Genomic DNA, 20,773 nt, shown 5'->3' with positions numbered 1-20,773 from the left:
CTTTACCTCAAAATCATTCCGACTCTGACTCCACAGCTCTATCCGTATTCTGGGCAGACGAAAACAACCTCTTTGGAAAACTTGTTACACATGCATTCAGGTTCCTGAGGTAGGCAATCAGGTTTCATATTTTTCACTAAATTCTTTTTTGCTTCTAACTTTCAGTCTGCTCTTTATTTTGACCATTTTTGCTATGAAGTATGTATCTGGGACTAACGGTTGCAAAAATAAAGGTCTTGAAGGTTAAACTGGGACATGCTGTTTACCCTTTTTTCCTTCCTTTCCTTTTTTACTAGGGGTCATAGAATGCATCCTTCACGTAAGGCAAGACTTAACTGTTTTATACTTTGAATATGTAAATTTATTAATGAAATTTTTTTTCACCAGAATTTCATATAATTTTTCTTTTACTTCTTTTCATGCAGAGGCAATAAGCAGCTTATTCCCAGAACAGGTACAGCTAATACATCAAATATGTTTATGGATGATGAAAACGATATTCCATCTGATGTAAGTAGTTAATCATTAATAAAAATGTTAATTATTTTATTTAAACTTACAAAACCAGCACTTGCATAATATATCTTTGAATATTCAACACATTAAAGGGAAGTATTTGATTGAAATATAAACACATGCAGCCGCTCCAGGTTTGGAAAATCAATAATTACTCAAGTAGAAAGTGGAGAGAGAGCATTAGAGAAGAACATTTGAAAAAAAAAAAAAATTATAATGCGATTTTGATGAAAATATGTTTTGGTATTTTTCATTCATTGTCATTTTTTTGAGAAATACTTGATGGAGTCTATCAAATATTTATTAGCTATCATATACTAGCTTATTTTTGTACAATAATGAATGTGTGCAAACACAAAAATCTGTATAAACAGTAATAATAGGTTTTCATCATTAACGTATAAAAGAAAATGTGGGGTTAAAAGGAAAGTTAATAAATTTGACTGTTTACATACAGCAGCATTAACGTCACTACAAGTGTGGACAGGGGCGATCGCTATTAGTTCGTTTTTATCCAATAATATTCCAGTTACTTTAAACTTTTTTAACAAGAAAAAAAGGTGTTTTATAACAAAGAAGTTTTTACAAGTTCTTTTTACTCTGGGTAATTGATTACATATTGCAATTGTTTTGTCTTTATAGTAAATAAAAGTAAGGTCTCAAAGAAATTCTGGAAGGAAGTCTGTGGCGGGCCTGCTTCCGGGAGACCCCATAGCACCTACAGCCTTGAAATTTTGTGCAAAATTACTTCGAGCCCGGGGGGGGGGGGGGGGGGTGCACCTGGGGTTTTATTTTTTAAAATTTGAATTAGTTTTTTTTTTTTGTAATTAATTTTTTAAGCTCAAATTTCGCTTAAATTGCCCATTATTGCCTATTAAAAAGGGGAAAAATTAATTGCATATATTAATATTATATATTGTTGGAAAGGATAGAATTTTTCACGATCTACGCAATTTGTTTCAATGCTCTAACTTAAATACGGCGGGAGTTATTTGCGTTTTTAGCTCGAACTTTTTTAGGCTTAGCTAAAATTTAGGCACTACTTTCTTAATTAAATCTATCAGTAAAAAGCTAAGGAACTGTCCTATAGTTTTCTTTTTGAAATTACTGGAATTGAGCGGCTTTTTTTACTCCAGATCTAATTCGACCTATGGTCGAAAAACTAAGTGCCAAAGGAAAAAAAGTTACAAGCCATTAACAATAAAGTTCGAATAATCTCAACTCCAATGAAAATTATTGATGTTTTATTTGGCGTTGCCATAGTTACGTCTTTTCGATTTGCTTGTTTCTTCTTTCGTATTCACAAATTTAAAGGGTTTCGATTTCAACGGAAAATCTTAAGCTCAGCTCAATTCAAGCCCCAAGCTAAAGAGCAAAGTATATTACTAGAGACTACAAATATGAAAGCTTCTTTTCAAACGTACAAAACTGCAGTTTTGCAATGATCAGGAGCCCCTTAGCCCTTACAACTCTGCAAGTTTCTGCAAGTTATTTTGAAACCCAGGGAGGGGGGTGCTTTTTGTTCCAAAGGGAGCTCATAATGCGTTTTTAATCTGTTTTTTTTTTTTAAATTCACGATTTAAATCTGTGCGAATCAAATAAGATTTCGAAACAATCTTCGGGGGTTGGTGAGCGTCAGCGATCAGGGGGCAGAGTCCCCTAGTGATTTTTAAAAAAGTAACATTTTATGTGTAAAAGAGCTGTTTTATTTCAGTCTTCAGAAATTTTTCATCAAGTGCCTGAAAAATCCAAAACGTAAAAACAGGGGTGTACTGGTACAGGAAGAATATCTTGTTACCATTTTTCTGTAAAAGCAAATATTCTTTTGTCATAAAATTTGTTTTAACTTTTGTTCTATTTTAATTTTAACATTTAGGACGTACAGTTCACATTTCTTTATGTATTATCCTACAATACTACATAAACGCTAAGTAAGAATAATAATGTTAATGAATGTATGCTAATAATAAGGTTATAATGCAGAAATTAATATTAGTACCATAACTATTCTGCGTTCAAAGGCCATTATTACATTTTATTTCTACTAAAATATTTTTTTGCAGATCAAAATAAATATTTTCCATATTTCCTCTCATTTGCAAAAACAAACTATTCTTAGTTGAGAGCACTATTAGAAATTAGCAGTTATAAATCATATTTTGCAACTAAATATTTCATTTTGATACCTAAGATTTCCTAACCTACGTCCAAATTTGCACCTACAATTTTGCATTTGATTGACTGAAGAATACATTGCTTTAAAATTTTTGGTTTGATTTACTTTTGTTATTATTATTACTTTGTAATTTTTAAAAGCATCTTATTTTGTTATTGCACTCAAAAAGTAGTTAAATTACTAAAATTTATTGTTTCTTTTCCTTTTTATTCTATTTTTGAAATTCATGTTGAACTTTTCTTACTTCCCTTGGGAAATTTTGGAAACATGACTTTATAAGTTGGCAGCATTTGTCTGTGGGAGGAAAATGATGCTCAATATTTTCTGACAAGCCAATCATTCAATTTCTTCGAAGATAAATTAGAAATGTGTACCAGAAAAATTATTTTATTTTTTGTTTCTCAATCATTATTGAGTAAGAATGAAATCTATACTAATAGTATAAAGCTGAAGAGTTTGTTAGTTTGAATGCGCTAATCTGAGGAACTACTGGTTTGAATTGAAAAATTCTTTTTGTGTTGAATAGTCCATTTATTGAGGAAGGCAATATAACATTATGCTATGGGACTAATAGGAGTGGAGCAGCAATAAAAAATGTTACGAAAACAGGAAAATTTATATCATAACATAAAATGCTTCGAATGTCGAATATACGCATATTTTTGAGACCGTGCAACGCTGGGCCATGCAGCTAATACATAATAAAATAATTTCTTTTACAGGAGGCAAAATGTTTAATTATCCTAAGTAACTGCAGTTATACTGTAAATTGCATCATTCCAAGATTACAAGACAGCTTCGTCAAATATGGGTACCCTGATATGCAACTTGTCATCAAGGTATACTTTTTTTTTTTCAATACAGATTTATTAAATTGAATTGTAGATTGTCATCAAAAAGTCATAAAAAATACAATTTTTAGTATATTTGAACTCATGGCAAAATATCTTTGTAATTTAAGATATAAAATATGCTAAGTCAAAAGTTGGCTACAAAAATTTCAGTGTTTTGGGGTTACTATAAGGAAGTATTTTAGTGCAAAATAAGTACTTTGACCACACAACTTATAGATGCTGTGAAAGGAAAAGATTTATTTGTGTAGAACATTGTTTTTTTTTTTTTTTTAATTAGTTTTTTGCAGTGGTGTAAGGTAATGCATAAATGTTATGGTGTACCAGTAGTTTAAATTTAGTAGTTGAATTTCAGCATCCTTAGAAATGATTTGAATCTATTAACTTCCTCAGGGGACAGTTGCCCCCTCGTAGGAGCTGCCTAATGTTCCCCACGAATTTTTTAGTATGCTGAATAGGAAGAAGTTATGAGAATGGTTTTAATTATGTGTATGGTTTTAAATCAAATATGTGTTATTTTTTTATAGAAAACTAGCAAAAATACCCGGCGTTGCCTGGGTCAGTAATAATTATGAGAAACAATTGTTGCTTGCATTTGATTTCTGTTTTAAGTGGAAGAATTAAAAACACACATTTTTGACGTCATTAAAAATCTATCTTCTTCCTTACTCATAAAACTAAAATAGCAATAAGTATAAAGAACAAAATAGCATTCTATTAGAAACGAAAGCACGACAGTTAAGTATATACCAATTTGAAGAATTCCAAAAATGTGAAATTCAACTTCACATGTTTAAAAAGATTTATCTGTTAATACTTTTTCTTTCTTTCTTTTTTTTTTTTTTAACATAAAGTCTAAAACTTTCTCTGTATAGCTATTAAAGTGCAAACTGTTTAAAAAAACGTAGCTGCCCGTAATCCCCTTATACTTGCTATAATTATTTTGGGAAATTTCAATTAGTGTGGGTTCTTGGTACGATTTAAAATGTTACCAAATTTGGGGCAATTGTTATGGGATGCCTTTGATAATGTTCGCCCTCTTTACTTTGTAAAGCGGTATGTTACAAATTTTCGTTAAAGATATACTGTCGCCAGATGTTGAGATACTTTTGGTCACCACAAAATGGCGCAAAACAGTTTCATCCGAAATGCTTCCAAAATAAGTACAGTGAAACCTCCCTTAACGAACACTCCCGAATAACGGACACCTCTAATTAACGGACATTTTTGCAAGTCCCAGTCCCTCAATATAGGCCATTCTATGTAATTCACTCTGAATAACGGACACTCCGAATAACGGACAGTTGTTTCACAAAAAATTTCCCTTGCGATAGTAGCACTTCTGGTTTTTTTTTCTTTTCACAGAATATCTTAGTAACTGCTTGCCTTACAAAGCTTTTCATCCTCCACAACTGATATTCCACTCCCCCCACCCCGCGTCATTTCCTTATCACTGTTTCTTGGAATTAAAAGGGTGGTAATGGGTAAAGGCAGCGATTGGGGCTTAAAAGTTGAGGGCAAGAAAAAAAAACTAAAAGACATGGTACTTTTTGCGGGCAGCAAAAAAGGAAAAAGAAAATAAAAGTCATAATTTGGTAACGGCTAGTTTTGAGAGTATTGAAGCAGATAAGTGAAAACTGATGTCAGTCTAACAATTAACGTATGTTTTTCTTAAGATTTTAATGAATTTTGCACACAATAACTATTCAAAAGTTAAGATAAAAAAGAGGAAACTGCAGGCTTTTTCTAATTGGGGCTCTCAGGAGATGCAACTGAGTAGACCGGCACCGGTAGCAGTCGGCTTTATGGCGCCGTAGTTTCGTTGGATTGTTTAATTTGTAGACATGAAAAAGATTTGCCCATATTCAAGGTCATATTGCCAACTGTCAATCATGCAACAGTGATACTCGAGATAAAATAAATAAATTAACCATAAAAAGTGGGAGGGGGGGGGGGTTGCTCCGCCGAATCGCCGCCGTTGGTAGTGCAAAAAAGAGATGTCAAACTGTTTTAATTGATTACTTTAATTGATTAAATGCTTTTTAAGACAAGTGTGTGCTGTCAGTATACCTTTATAAGGAAAAAACAGATTAATTACGCTTGACGCAAAATGTAGTAAACCTTTCGCAATTGTTTTGATTGTTTTCTACAAAGGGAACAACAGCCCATTTTGAAGAAGGTAAATTAAGTAGTTCCTCCTAATAGCAGACACCTCCCAATAACGGACAAAACTTCTAGTCCCTTGACTATCCGCTATTCGGAGGTTTCACTGTAGTAAAATTTGGCGATTGTTTGAAATTGTTTAAAAAGAAAAATTGAAGGAAGTTTTTGAGCTGTTTATGGATTTGCCTAATGTACTCGTAGTTGGCGGATTACTATGCGTATTAAAAAAAGTTTGAAAGATTCTTTTAATGGCGATATTTAGTTTACATGATGAAAGCTGAGAAACATTATTACATAGTCTTTGACTTCAAAAACAGCAACAGTTGAAAAAACTGCCAAATGCATCAGCTACTGAAATCTTTGGGCAGAAATTTTGGTGAGGTTTTTGCTGGTAGATTGGATAATGATTAAGTGTCCAATCAGCAGAAATAATTTTAAAAAACCAATTAGTTGCATTAAAGTTCAGTTTAAATCGTAGGGTAAAGAAATTACACCGAGAGGCCACGCTATACTAAGAAATTGAATCCAGAAGTTGCACCGCTGTATCCTAAGATCCTTAGCTTCCTGCTAAACATCTTGAGATACATTTTGATTCAAAACATTCCATTACTGAAAACTCAATTGGTTATTAATTTAAACTTAGATATTGTTTCAAGTTTATGAAGCACGTTTTAGAAACTGCATTAAAACCTGAATTAAAATACAAACCACTCCGCCAGCTACTTTATTCGGTCTCTTTGCGAGATTGGTGAAAACTATCCTCGCAAAGCTGTCATGTTATCATAACCCTGCTCATTATTGCAAAGCTGTATCCCATAATTCCGGCTTTAACTTCATCTCCTTTTAACCATACATGGGGCCTCTCTATGTAAATTTCTTTACTGTATGGTTTAAACGGAAAATAATCAGCCAAATCCAGTTATTATTTGCCAATCTTGTGGGAAAACGTTACTTTAAGAGTTGACTTGAGAAAAGCCTCAAACAGTCACATGAAAAGCAAAAATATTGAACAGTACAACAATTCTAGCTATCAACTGAGAGTTGAGATGATACACTAAATAATGAATTGAGTTGATGAGAGCCTTCGAACATGGAACTAAAAAGCTCATAGTTCGTTTTTTATACAACTTAGAACTTTCTAACAGATGCCATCTTCAGCAGAAAAATTAGCGCTTTCGATGGACACATAATGTTAATATGTGCACGTTTTTTTTTCACCCCCATATTGGAGCATTTATGCGAAAATTGGGACTAAAATTGGAATAAAAAAGGAACTATCAATTGGATTTTTTTCGAACCGGTCTATAAACCTTCCCAGTATCAAAATGAACAAACGGTGAAAGTTTCAGTCAAATCTGCTGGGTAGTTTCTGAGATCTTAGGGAACAAATTTACCAAAGTCCACTTTTATATGTATAGATTGAGCAAAACTAAGTTGGCGCTATGTGGGTCAAAACATTAGAAGCCTGAATGTAGGGTAAATGACTAGTTATGGGCGTCCGACCAGCAATGGGTAGGTTTGTCTTGTATTGTCAACATCAAGTTAGTAATTGGCATACCAGGAACATCATCAATGGATTATCTAAATAGCATCTTTTGAGAATATATATCCTCACTACAATATTTTTCAAACGTGAATTTTATCTATGTTTGGAAAAAGTGCAATTTTCTTTGCATTTCAGTTTTTGAAGGGTTTTTTCTTAAGGTCCTGATATTGTTTCTTCTCAGGTTGCAGTTTTATTGGTAACTCACTCCTTAGCTTTTTTTCAAAGGATATTTTTTGCCATTAATTTAGATATTTATGATCCTTTCAAGCTGATGTGCCCATAGCTTGCCTAGTAAAATGAAATATTTCAATTATGGGTCATTTCACGTCAAATCGCCTAATATGTGCCGTCATATCTCCGATTTTGTCGATAATTTTTTTTATGAATAGCTATCCATAAAATGAGCTCAAATTATTTTTTAAGATTTTTTTGAATAAAAATTACACTTTGGAGAATTTTTTCAAAAAATCAATTTTTGATCATTTTTTGGAGTCACTGTTTTGGCATGAATTTAGAAAATCTCTCTGATTTTTTTATTTTTCAACCAATTAAGCTGAACTTGGTATCAATTTCAAATTTTTTTAAATACTTTTCTCTTTCAGTGTGACCGACAGAAAGTTTTCTATGAATAGTTGGGTGTTGCCACTCTTTATCTAAAGTCAGTTTTTATTCAAATGTACAATTCTTTTCCAAAATGAACAATTTTTACCGATTAACTATTGATACAAATCAATTTTTATCTTTTGACAGTTCAGTATTAATTATTCTGAAATTTTTCGGGCTTTTTTAAGCTTCAAAGGGATTTAAAGCAATAGAAAACTTGTATTTTCTGCAAAACACACTTTATTTTTTTTTTTCAAAACAACAAAAAACACCCTTCTACTTTTTTCTACATAGCAAGAGAATGATTTAAATATGCTATAAAAAAATTGATGCAGATCATAGTAGGTACTCCAAAGATATGACTTATTTAATCTCCCAAATGAAAAAGAATAAAAACTGACTTTAGATAAAGATTGGCAACACTCAACTATTCATAGCATACTTTTTGACGTTCACACTTAAAGAGAAAAATATTTTGAAAAAAGCTTCAAATTGATACCAAATCCAGCTTAATTGGTTGAAGAATAAAGAAATAAGAGAGATTTTCGAAATTCATGCCAAAACGGTGACTCCAAAAAATGATCAAAAATCGAATTTTTGAAAAAAATCTCCAAAGCATAATTGTTATTCAAAAAATCTAAAAAAAAATTGAGCTTATCTTATAGATATCTATTCATAAAAACATAATGGACAAAATCAGACATGACGGCACAGCCAACTATTTAATTTAGGCGCTTTGACGTGGAATGATCCTTATGGGTACATTTGACCATAATTGATTTTTTGGTCATTCTTGCTCAAAATTATTATTTGGGATCAGAGCCGATCCTAGGGTGTCGGTCGGCCGTGTGCAAAGCGCTAATGTGCCGCCCCTCAAGAGTAATTTGCATATTTTGACTAATCTTTGACGTCCATATTAATATTCTCCAAATATTTTTCAAATAAGACTTTTGTCTACCTCACTTCGACGATTGATGGATATATGCCCTAGCACCGTGAAAAGTTACATAAGCCAGGCTTCTCTAGAGTTTTTTAGAAATTGAAGTCCCAAAATCATTTATTTTAAGCATTGTTTGATAACGATGGGACAAAGAGAAGGCGGGGGTTCAGTGTGCCCTCACGAACTGTTTTTTGAAATTAAAGTCAATTTCAAACTGAGGGGGTAGGTTTAGGGGCCTCTCTAAAGACGCTAATTGAGACTATCTTTGGTACTAATGTTTGGGAATGGATTTTGGGGTCTTCCATCGCAAAAATTTCGAAAAAGAAATACGAAAAATGTCATTAAGCAATTTTTGATGACATTAAGAAGGGCTGTCCTTTGAAACACATTTTGGATTTTAAAGCCAACATTTTCAGGCTATGTTTGATTAAGTTAAGTTGGAAGGGGTGAATCAGATATTTAATTGGGCCTTAAGATCGGTGGTTCAAACAACAAAATTTTCCGAAATTAAAGTCCTAAAAACGTCATTTTAAGCCTTCTTTAGTCTCGTCAAGGAGGTCATGGCATCCTTTTGGATTTTCGTCTTGGAGTTACGTTTAAATTTACTACCCAGGGCAAGAGCTCTGATCTGAAACCGGGTAGTTCATTCGTAATTTTTATTCAAAAAAAAATGCTGTAAAGGGGGGAAATTACAAAATTTTAGTTCATTCATATACGTTTGACTCTCAGGGGAGTCGCAATTTTCCACTGTCTCTCCAAGCAGCCGCGATTGTTGAAAACAGAATTTGTTGTTTGAAATGCTTGCGAGAGTATCTAATCAGTATAGCTTTTTAAATTTTTTTAATATAAAATACGTCTTTATTGTTTAGGTCTATAAAAGCTTGGGGGGGGGGGTAAGCATTAGTGGCCGCCCTGGGCTCTGAGTGCTCCTTTTAGAAGGCACCCTTTCATGCTTCAGGAGGTGCCCATTTCCCTCATCTCTCCTCCCCTGTATCCATGCCTGATTACCGGTTCTGTCATTAAGTTTTGCTACCAAATGAGGCATGTGTGTAAAGAGTAGATATTAATGGACAATGAACCAACACAATGTTCCCTAACAATCTATTTTTCTTAAACTGTGCTATGTTGTCGGGAAATCGGCGCTTACTTTGATAATTGAACATTTAAAATTCAGCACATTTATTTGACTTATTATAAGTTATCTTTTGAGATATTCTTGAGGAATTTTGCTTGATTAAAATAACTATATGGTGCGGCCTGCGGCCGCCCCTTACTTTGGCCGCCCTTGTGCGGTGCACACTCTGCACACCTGCTAGGATCGGCCCTGTTTAGGATTGATGATAAAACATAAGCTAAGTTTGGCAGAAGACAAAAAATGCAGCAGTAGAATAGTACTTTTTATTCTATTGATTTTTGTTGTTGCTCAGACAAACCTTTTTGAAAGCAATTTTTCAGTTTAATTATAATGTTCCTCAAATTGGTAGGTAGAAACTTGATTATACAGCAGACCCCAGTTAATTGAATCAGTGATTAATTGAATGAATCACTTTATTTAATCAAATTGTCAAAAACAGAACAAAATCCAGCATTATTGAATTAGTCGCTTTATTGAACCAGCCACTTTACTGAATCAAAACTGTTTTTAACAAACGTGATTCATATAAGCGGCGGCGACTGAAAAGTAAGAAAAATGTGTTTTAATGTGGTTGTATACTTTTTTACTAAAAATAATTGAATTCAGTCAGCATGACCATTACTAGTTTTTTAGCATGTCCATAATGAAGCGAGTGTGGCCATAATTGGTTAAACCAATGTATTCTATGTATAAAAAAATCACTGCTGAAAATTACTCAAAATTTTACAACCACAAAAGTACAATTTCAAAGTTTTAACACTGTTAGAATTAGTTTTTTCATGAACTAGAACTGCAACAGCTCAGTTCAACATCAATGTAAATAAATAAATAAAAAAAACCCTTAGCCATGCCCCTAACTAGTAATTTACCCAAATTTGCAGAAGAAATAACACCAGCATTATTGAAAAAATTTGATGCCAATGAGAATAAGTGTTAAATGAAGTAAAAAGTTTAATGATGGAGATGTTAAATTGTGGTTGTACTTTAAGTTATTTGTAGTTTCTAAGTTAAATATAGAGTCACTTAAAAATTTATCAGTTTTTTTTAAAATGATTTTAGAGCAGTATGTCACGCTTCAAAGAAGTAAGCACCAAATTATTCGATACTTATGTGGAATGTAAAAGTGATCCAATCGTTGGTGCTGTGGAACCCAGATTATATGCAGGTCATTTTAGTTGGGAGTCTGGATATAAACCTTCAGGTAAAAATGATTTTTTTCTTTTTTTTTAACACGCTTTTATTAGCTTCACCTGTAGGTATGTATGTATGTATGTATCTTGTAACGGAATCTTGCAGCTCAAATTTCGCCCACTTCCTGCGATCGGATTCTTTTGAAATTTGGCACGCGACCTCAGACCCGATGACAATGCAATATTCTATAATCAAATTAATTACCGTAATTTCGGGTAGATAAGCCGCGGCTTATACGTGTTTTGAAGTTGAAATTTAACATCTGCGGCGTATCTGCCAGGGCGGCGTATCTGAAGAAATTCCCCCCCCCCCCCCACCATTCTTTCTTAGTGCTTTTCATGTTCGCCCAATCGAGTGGCAATGTTAAAATTCCTTAAAAAACGCTAGTAGAACTCTCAAATTGCACCATGAAACAGGTTTTTCATCAAATTTAATTTCTCCTACCCTTAAACCTGCGTTAGTTTGCGCCGATTTTACCGCTTTTCGCTGTTGTTGTTCTTTCCAGTGTTGTCAGATTCGTGATGATAACATACGTTTCACTAGGCTGAAAAATGGAGGAATCGCTAACTTTTCTGAGTTAGAGTCCCTATAGTCTGAGTAATGTTTTAAAATGTCTCGATGATAAATTAAAAAAAAAAAAAGAATCAATTGATAAAGGGTAAACAATTTTTTAATGAACTGCAAAGTATAACAATGATTTGAAAACTTTTCATCCAACCAATTGTAGATGTCATCTGGCAACACTGGTTTTTTTGTGAAACCGTAGCATTTTCTGATTTTTTTTACACGAAGTTTATTCCATTTTTATCTGTTAACAAATGCAGTTGCTTGTTACAGTTTTGTTCTAACTAAAATAAATGATCGCATCCGTACATATGTATAGATAGAGGGTGTGGGGCGCTATGGTTTGATACGCTCTTCTGCGGCGTATACGATAGGGCGGCTTATCCGATGAACTTTTGTTTTTAGTTAGTAAATTATTGCATGTGCGGCGTATACGATAGGGCGGCTTATCTACCCGAAATTACGGTAATTAACTCTTTTAATTGTTAGTTTCCTCCAATTTTAATCAATATTTTGGCATAAATCCCACAATGTGAAAAAGGAAAATTAAAAAAAATACATTAAAAAATGCTCCCAAAAATTATTTAAAAATATCTACAGAAACCTTTAATTTATCTGCATCAGACAAAATTTGTTCCAATGTTCCAAGGTAATTAGAACATGAAATATAATTGTTTTTAACTAATTTCATGCCAAAATTTAGGTGAGCCTTCAATTGGAAATTCATTGCTGATCATACCATTGTTGAACAAAACTTTTATTCAAATGAATCTCAAATTTTCAAAGTAATATAAATATGATTTACGCAAACATACATCGATGACTCACAGCAGCTTCCCATCGGGGTGCCCTTGTCTTAACTTTAAGATATTACCTCACACTCGTTTTATAAATAACTAGCAGTACCCGCACAGCGATGCCCGTGCTAAAAATTTAATGGAAGTCCGTTGAATAAAAAAAATTGCCGCCCCCTCCCCCTCTGATGTTTAATGATAATTTTTCTTTGTATAAAATGCATACACACCATTTCAAAGAAAAAAAACCTATTCAAGTTTCTTTGGCATTTAAAACTTTTCATCAAATCATTAAATTATATTTACAGTTACTTTAAAACTGTATTTAGTAAGAGAAGCAGTTTTTTCTGCAATTTAAAATATTTCGCCAAATGAACAAAAAAAGACATCAAATAATATTTTTCAAATGTAAAAATTGTTCCGCAACTCTATTGTTTATTGCCAAACTCGCCCAGCAACCACGCTCTCATAATCTATCTGTCTAACGAAAAAAACAAAAGAAAAAAATACTCAGTGGAACATTTAAAAATCATCGTCAGAAAAAGAGAAGAAAATGTCGTACATTTCACTCGGATAAAAACAAATCAAAAGATTACTTTCTTCCAAAACAATGAATTACATTTACGGTTTCTTTAAAGCAATAATCCTAGACTGAACTGCTCAGCGCCTAACGCGCCAAGCGACCACGCTTCCGGAACCCAGACCTTTTGCAAGTGAAATGGATGGTTTTTCTTTGGCAAAGAAAAATGTAAACTATATCACTCATTATGCCTCATTCTTTATGCGTTGGGGGCCTTCGTGGCTTTGTGGTAGAAACTTCGCTTCAAATGCCGGTAAACATGGGTTCGATAACCTCGGATGCTCTGAGTGGTGTATTTCCTTTTTTTTACACTGAAAATCTTTCTCATGTTGTCTTATGTGTGAATAAATAAAAAAGTTAGAAATCTCGAGGCAGTGGCCCTCAATCCTTCCATGGTTATTAACTGGGGGTTTGGTGCTATCGTCAATTATGGGCTATAATTGTTTGCTTTTGTCACTATCAGCAAGGCCAGAGCCGAAGTACATTAGCCCTTGGTCTTTGGCGTCCACAAATTTGGCGATAATTGGGAAAATTGCTAAGACTCCTAGTTTTCAAACTCTTCCCGCAATTTCTACATTGTTTGAGAGAATTATCATAACGTAGATCGTAAAATATGCAGAATTGGCGAAAACATTTCTCCATTGCTTATAATTCCGCGGCGCCAAGTTTGTGGACCTTTAAGAAATTAAAATGAAGCGAAGCTAAAAGACGTAATCATGGCAATGAGAAACAAAACATCAGTAATTTTAACGGAGATTAGATTTATTCGAACTTTATTTTTAACGGCTTGTAACTTTTTTCCCTTTGGAGATAGAAGGTTATTTTTTGGACCAAAGGTCGAGATATTTCTGGAGTAAAAAATGTCGCTTTTTCCAACGGTGTCAAAACGAAAACTGTAGGACGATTCCTTCACTTTTTATTGATAGATTTAATGTAGAAAGTATTGCCAAAATTTAAGCTAAGCCTGAAAAAGTTCGAGATAAAAACGCAAATTGCTCCCGTTGTAATGACGTTAGAGCATTGAAACAAATTGCTTAGAACGTGGAAAATTCTACCCTTTTCAACGATGTATAATATTAATATGTGCAAATAATTTTTTGCCCCTTTAATAGCCAATAATAGGCAATTTACGTGAAATCTGGGAACTAATAAGAACTAATTATCGGATTTTTTTCGAATTATAGCCTATGTTACTCAGTAAGAAAGCACCTTTCATATAGTGAAAGAAGTTTTCAAATAAGTGCAGTGGTTCCTGGGATTACCTCGAACATATAAACACTCAAAAATCCACCCTCTCTCTTTATAATATTAGTAAAGATTTCGTCGCCTGATAATTCTCCAACATAAGACTAAAAAACAGAAAAATAAAATAATAGTTTAAAAAACTAAAAAAAAAACACGCTTTCGTAGCAAAATGAACTAAAAAGTGAAAAATAATCTTTGGATGATAGTAGTTGACCAATCACTTAATTTTAATGTAATACAAAAAAGCGTGGGGGACTTCTTATCAGTTGTCTTGAATTTCTTCCATTTGTTGTCCATGCAAAAATGTAAATAGACAGCACCCCACGCTTTTTTGTATTACATTTAAATTAAGTGATTGGTCAACTACTATCATCCAAAGATTATTTTTCACTTTTTAGTTCATTTTGCTACGAAAGCGTGTTTTTTTTTAGTTTTTTAAACTATTATTTTATTTCAAACATTGTTTGTTTCTGTAATAATAATACTATTATTTTTAAACAGGTGTCAGTGTGTATATCAAACAAACAATAATGGATCTGATTGAAATACATGCAGAGGTAATTTCTCTTTTCGACACATTTCAGTTGTATATTTATAAAGTTGTTTCCTTTTTTTTAATGTAAGCAATTTTATATTTATTATGTAAAATTGAATTATTTCAGAAGACTCAAACAAAATGTTCTTTAAAATGTATGTCATATTGCATGGTTGTAAAAAAGAAAGAAGTAAATTCCGAAAATGAAGAAAAAAAAAGTACAGAAATGCAATTAATTATAGTTCAATCATATGGGACGTGGAACTGACGTCATCGTCATTTAAGTAAAGACCGCAAATTGTTTTCGCCAATGCACACAGCTTGTGTCGCATTCCGCATTAAAAAATCTTAAAAAATAAACTATTGCATATTTTTGAAACTTTTCTTTATCTGAAGATGGCAAAATGTTTCCACTATTACATACTTAAAAGTTAGAGCAAAACACATTCTTAAAAAGACTTAAATGACTTATCTTTCATTACAGCAAAACACAATGCTTTGTAACAAAACTACATAGCACTGTTTCTCGCAAAAACTGTACCATTTATAGTTCAGCTGCAGTGGTATCAGATTGACCCTCCAAATACACCATACCGTTTGTTAAATTAGTTCTAAACTATTGTGCGTTCTATGCAGGAGTTGTGTGAGCAATCACAATAAAAATAGAATGTTTGGTGTATTTATAGTTCTGTCCTTAATTCAAAATTATTATTCAAGCAAATACAATTTTTTATTTAAAAAAAAAAAAAATCCTACAAATTTGATCCGAATAAACCAAGATATACTGTATCAATTTTAAAGTGGATCAAGCCTATGAACGACTTGATTCAATTTAGCTCTGAGGGCCTTGCATATTTTTCTGTCTTCCATTTACTATGAAATTGCGTGGTGAAGAAGTGATATGATACTGGAAATATACTGGAATTTTAGATCACTAACCACCCTGTTATGTGGCATCTTATGGTAGAATTGTAAATTTTAGAAATGGTGGGGTTTCATTTTTCTTTTTTGATGATTTTGAAATTTCCACTGCCACTGAATCTGTAACTTAAGTGCAAAACTTTTTAAATAATATAAACTGACGTATTCAAGATTTAACATAGTTTACTACTTTTACTGCATCGTTCATAGCATTTAAAAATTGTACTTAATATTTTGTTTGAAAAAATTTGATCTGTCAAGTGTATGTGTGTATCTTGTAGCCTTTGCAACTTGCAAGGCATGAAAAAATTTCACTACTTAGTAGAACTTGGTGGTAGTTGTGTTGAGAAAGCTTAGTTTTGATAAAACAACTTATTGAATTTTCCTTTGTCCCCCAATTAAATTATTTGAATGTGTAAATAGGAAACTTTCAGTTCTTCAGTTAACTAATAAGAAAATAATTTAAAATAAAATATTTTTTATTTCTAGGTGTTTGCTGTATCTCCACCTTTTGTTAGTAAGGTTTTAACAAGAGTAGTAGAAGGTGTTGTAGAAGAATTGGCAAGGTTATATGAATGTGCAGAGAGCTATGAAGGCAATTCTAACATTCAAGTAAATATATTTATTAACTTATATAAACTTTTTACTGGATATCAGTTTATTACAAATTCCAATGCCTTAGTTTTATATGTATTTATAAAATATATTTTTCTGAAATAAAAATTTACTTTTCAGGCAACTTTGAACTTGAGAGCTTTTGAAGATTCCATGTCAGCTTATAAAACAAATAATACCAAGTATATTCATCTTTTTGAATTCTATATTAATCTAAAATTAAGAGAAGCTGCTTAAAGAAATCATTTCTTAGAACTTATATTTAAAAATATTTTCAACCTTTTAAGGACCATGGGGTATATGTTCCCTAAGTTAAAAATTACTTTTTTATAAATTATCAAATTCAAAAAAAATTACAAGTTATATCTTTTCTATGTTATTCGGACATCAGAATCAACATTATTAGCAACAAATATATACAGTGAAATCCTATTACACCAATACAGTGGACTTGGGTGTAATAACTATAATGCGATTTTTCATGATTAGCGAATTTTAGAGCTAATTCGAATTCCTCCCCCGGTACTCGAAAATTTTCAGAAGGGAATGCCATGCATAAGTGTCAGTTTTGTTATTGGCTTCTAAATTTTGGATATGTGATGGGCTTTAATTTCTTTACCATCACCAACAGCATAAGTTTCCACAGCATACTACTTCCGCAACAGGGGGGAGACATATCAACTACATTTGTTGATACATATTCTTTGAAAGTTGCAGTAGGCTGTAGAAATACAAGTCCCTTTTACTTGTATATCATTAATTGAGAAATTTTGAGGAAATGATGTAATCATAAATAGGATAAATATCTATAGAATTAATGTAATGTGTATCAAAGTACTGGTTAAGTCAGTTAATGAATAAAAAGAAAAGAACAAATGAAAATGGACTGTAATATGTAAGCATTTGATAGTATGAAAAATATTCATAGTGTCTGGGATTTTTTTTTTTTTAAATTTATAAGTTAATAAACACAGAAATTAGAAAAATAAAAGCAAACTGTAATGAATAAGTGAAAATACACGGAATTCCACTCCTGCAATTGCCATTACTAATAATCATACAGCGATTAAATAATACTAATTTCCAATAATTAAATCACGAGAGACAAATAAACTAAACAAACTACTGGCGCCATTTAGTTTACATTAGATATTTACTTTCAAATTATTAAGAAGTGGATATCCAGAAACCAATCACATTGCTTGAGAGCTAAACGTCATCAGTGGTTGTCAATCATCCCATTCACACATTAAACAAGTAAATGCTGTGGGCACCCCTGCACCTGAAATGACAGTCTTACTAGTAAAACAGTTAAGTTACCAGATCGAGTTCAGCCTTGTCACAATAAAGCCTTTCCCTTCATGTTAAACATTCCCAAACCATATTATCAAATTATCATATCGTGGCGCTAGTTTCATCGTTGAAACGAGCTTTACTCGATCATTGGCTAATATATATATATATATAAGGATGATGTTGTAACTGTAGGTTGAATTTAAGTAATGTCATTCATTATCCAACTATTTGAGTTCAACGATAAATTAATAAAACTCTGGGAAATAACTAGTTTTGCATCACGAATAGACCATATAGACAAACATATTCTATCCATCTATACAAAATCTATTGAAACATACATGTTATTCATGTAGCCATTGAATACTTTTATGTACAAAAAAATTTCCATTCTCCAGTGCTAATGGTCCTTAAGTTAGTTTAGTATTTTAAATATTTTTGGAATTAGTAAATGAATTTGTGAAAAAATTCAAATATATCTTTTCTTCACAGTAAATATTTCATGACATGTAGGAGCAAACTAAAGCCTTTTACCAGTCCTAAGGATGCTGAGTAAGTACATTCAGTGATTTATTTTTTTAAAGCATTTATGAAGAAGAACCTAATAAGTTTTATTAATTTCAGATTGGTGAATGATTTATTAAGAGCTTTCAAAAACCAGATATGGCAGCAATTGATGTGCTTCAAAGAGGGATTAGTAACTGTGTAAAAATATTTAAAAGAGGTGCTTTAAATGTAAATTTTGTATTAAAGGAAATAAAATGTTATGCATTTGTGTTTTGCAAAATTAGTTCAAATTAACTACTGTCAAAATTTTCAAAAATGTAATTTTGGCTATAAATTAATAACTACAGCATATTATACGCAAAAATTTTATTTAAATGTACATAGATAATGTTTTGTTTTCAACTTAACAAATTGATAAAACATAACAAGAATTATAAAGGTGTATGGTTACACATAGTAGGGTCATTTGATAAAATAAAACAGATGAATAGCAAATTATCAGACACTGAGGAATTTGGAGTGGTGCAAAAATATAACTGAAAAAATGATAGTGTCAGACAAAATGGAGTTTTATTACTGGCCATTCATCTTTTAAAAAAAACTATTAATAAATTAATAGGTAAAGCAATGTAGAACAAAACAGGTATAGGTTCTCTTTAAAAAAATTCTGTGCAGTATTGCAAACTCAGACATGTATTACTGCTAGTTTTTTTGTATCTATTATTTTCACCTTATGATGATTATTTAGTTTTCCAATGTTTTGTTGTGAAAATGATATGTACATCTTTTTGACAGTTAAACAATTTTCAAAATCCACTCAATAGTTTTACGCATCAAATTAAGAGATTGAATTTTCACAAAATCTAGTTAACACAGTATAGAAATTAATCTATACCAGAAAAAGATACATAAATTAGTAAATATATATACATATATGTAAGCAGTGCTGTAGTAGTGAAAAAATATCTGGGGGAACCCTCCTTAGCGTTTAAGGGGACTTGATCAAAGAAAAGCTCGTTTTAAACCAAGTTACGTCACATTTGCATTATTTTTATCCCGACTACAGCACTGTATATACAGGGTGTCCACCTTAAAAGTGGAGCAATAGCTAATTCCTAACCCGTTAGAGATAAGAGACGTCCCTAACTGTTAGAGATTAAATTCAAGGTAATTTTTTTTTTTTTTTTTTAACATCTTAAACTCAAATTATGTTCCTCGCAACCACAAATTTCGATAGGACCCTACTTTTTGAGTTTCTTGTTCCTACAAATGTAATGGAAATGAGAAAAAAACTCGAGCCTGTCAATTAATTTATGAAACACAGCAAGCAATCAAATCAGTTTTTCTAAAAGTATAATGAAAATAAGACTAACGAGAATATTTAAGTTTAAGAGCACCTAAAGTCTAGCATTGTTTACAAAAAAGAATTTATATTGTAACGAAATATTCAATCCATCGCTTTATATCGTGTGCACTGTGCTTGCTTTTTTTTTCTTTCTTGGCCAGAAACTTCCGTTAAATAAAATGCGTAAAAAGAAAAAAAAAAACATTTTTTTTTTAGCATTACAAAATTATTGTCTGCTTTCTGAAATACCATGACAGAAGTTCTAAAGAATTCAAACTTTTACAGTTTCCCTTTCTTTAAAAAAAAAAAAAAAAACTTTTTTTTCCCTTCATCAGAACACAGTAACGTTAAACGCAGTGATAACCTTTTGCATAACTTTGAGATTCAACAACTTTTTTAAAATCAAATTTTCATTTAGAAATAAGATATTATTGAAACAAAATGACAAACAAATAAAGGTTTTTAAAAAATCCTTTTAATCATAAATAGATCTTAGAGCTTATAAATAGTCCTTAAAAAGTCTTTTCAATCATTGATAATGCTTACTAATAAAAAAAAATTCCTAATGACAAGAAACAAAACAATTTTAAACCTATTTACACATTTTGTCAATTTGCATATGTGCCCTTAAGAGCTCACTCGCTGACGTCATAATATCTTCAAAAATGGTGATTTTTCAAAACTTCATAGCTCCTTCAATTTTGGTCGTAGAAGAGCGATTTTTCTTTAAGTTGTAAATGTTAGTGTGTCCTGAATGTTTTACTAAATATCATTGCTAAGACTGGGGGACTGTATAAAAAGCTAAATTCTGTAACTTTTTCAAAATTTGATTTTTTGACAAAAATTTCATGAATTTCCAGTTCTTGAGCAATTTAAGATTTTTTAAAAATAGAACTATATGCCTATCTCTACCAGTTTAGGAATTAGCTATTGGTCCACTTTTAGGGTGGACACCCTGTGTGTGTATATATATATATATATATATATATATATATATATATATATATATATATATATATATATATATAAGCCATCAGTCTCTGAGGGAAGGCATTATTTAATGTAATGTTTACAGCACTTTTCTTACAAAATGACCTCTTCTTTTAAAACTATACAATCTGATTCACAGGTTGGAACAGAATCTTGAGTCATACTATCATTCTTTTCAGTAGTGGTATTGTTCAAAGAATGATCACTTCTAGTTGAGTCACTTGCATCCTTTAGGAAAGAAAACACAATTATAAGAACAA

At 31.8% G+C, this 20,773-nt stretch overlaps 2 protein-coding genes across 3 annotated transcripts in view; one reads left to right on the top strand and one right to left on the bottom strand.

Moving 5' to 3' along the window:
* Positions 1-18,450, top strand: part of LOC129229646 (exocyst complex component 2-like) — a 55,316-nt gene extending 36,866 nt beyond the window's left edge. Inside the window, exons 20-27 of the mRNA XM_054864003.1 lie at positions 426-510; positions 3,415-3,531; positions 10,990-11,131; positions 14,806-14,861; positions 16,250-16,372; positions 16,496-16,557; positions 18,164-18,223; positions 18,296-18,450. Coding sequence (XP_054719978.1) covers positions 426-510; positions 3,415-3,531; positions 10,990-11,131; positions 14,806-14,861; positions 16,250-16,372; positions 16,496-16,557; positions 18,164-18,223; positions 18,296-18,380 — 730 coding nt within the window. The 3' untranslated portion in view covers positions 18,381-18,450. The remainder of the gene's footprint in view (positions 1-425; positions 511-3,414; positions 3,532-10,989; positions 11,132-14,805; positions 14,862-16,249; positions 16,373-16,495; positions 16,558-18,163; positions 18,224-18,295) is intronic.
* A 2,122-nt stretch (positions 18,451-20,572) lies between these two features.
* The window catches only part of LOC129234576 (protein BANP-like), a 32,984-nt gene continuing 32,783 nt past the window's right edge, over positions 20,573-20,773 (bottom strand). For both annotated transcript variants that reach the window (XM_054868598.1, XM_054868597.1), the window contains exon 7: positions 20,573-20,741. In XM_054868598.1, the coding sequence (XP_054724573.1) occupies positions 20,607-20,741 (135 nt within the window). In that variant the 3' untranslated portion in view covers positions 20,573-20,606. The remainder of the gene's footprint in view (positions 20,742-20,773) is intronic.

The sequence above is a fragment of the Uloborus diversus genome, chromosome 1 (assembly GCF_026930045.1).
Source record: "Uloborus diversus isolate 005 chromosome 1, Udiv.v.3.1, whole genome shotgun sequence".
NCBI lineage: Eukaryota > Metazoa > Arthropoda > Arachnida > Araneae > Uloboridae > Uloborus > Uloborus diversus.
Note: the sequence above shows the minus strand (reverse complement) of the source record. Positions and strands in the feature narration are given on the sequence as shown.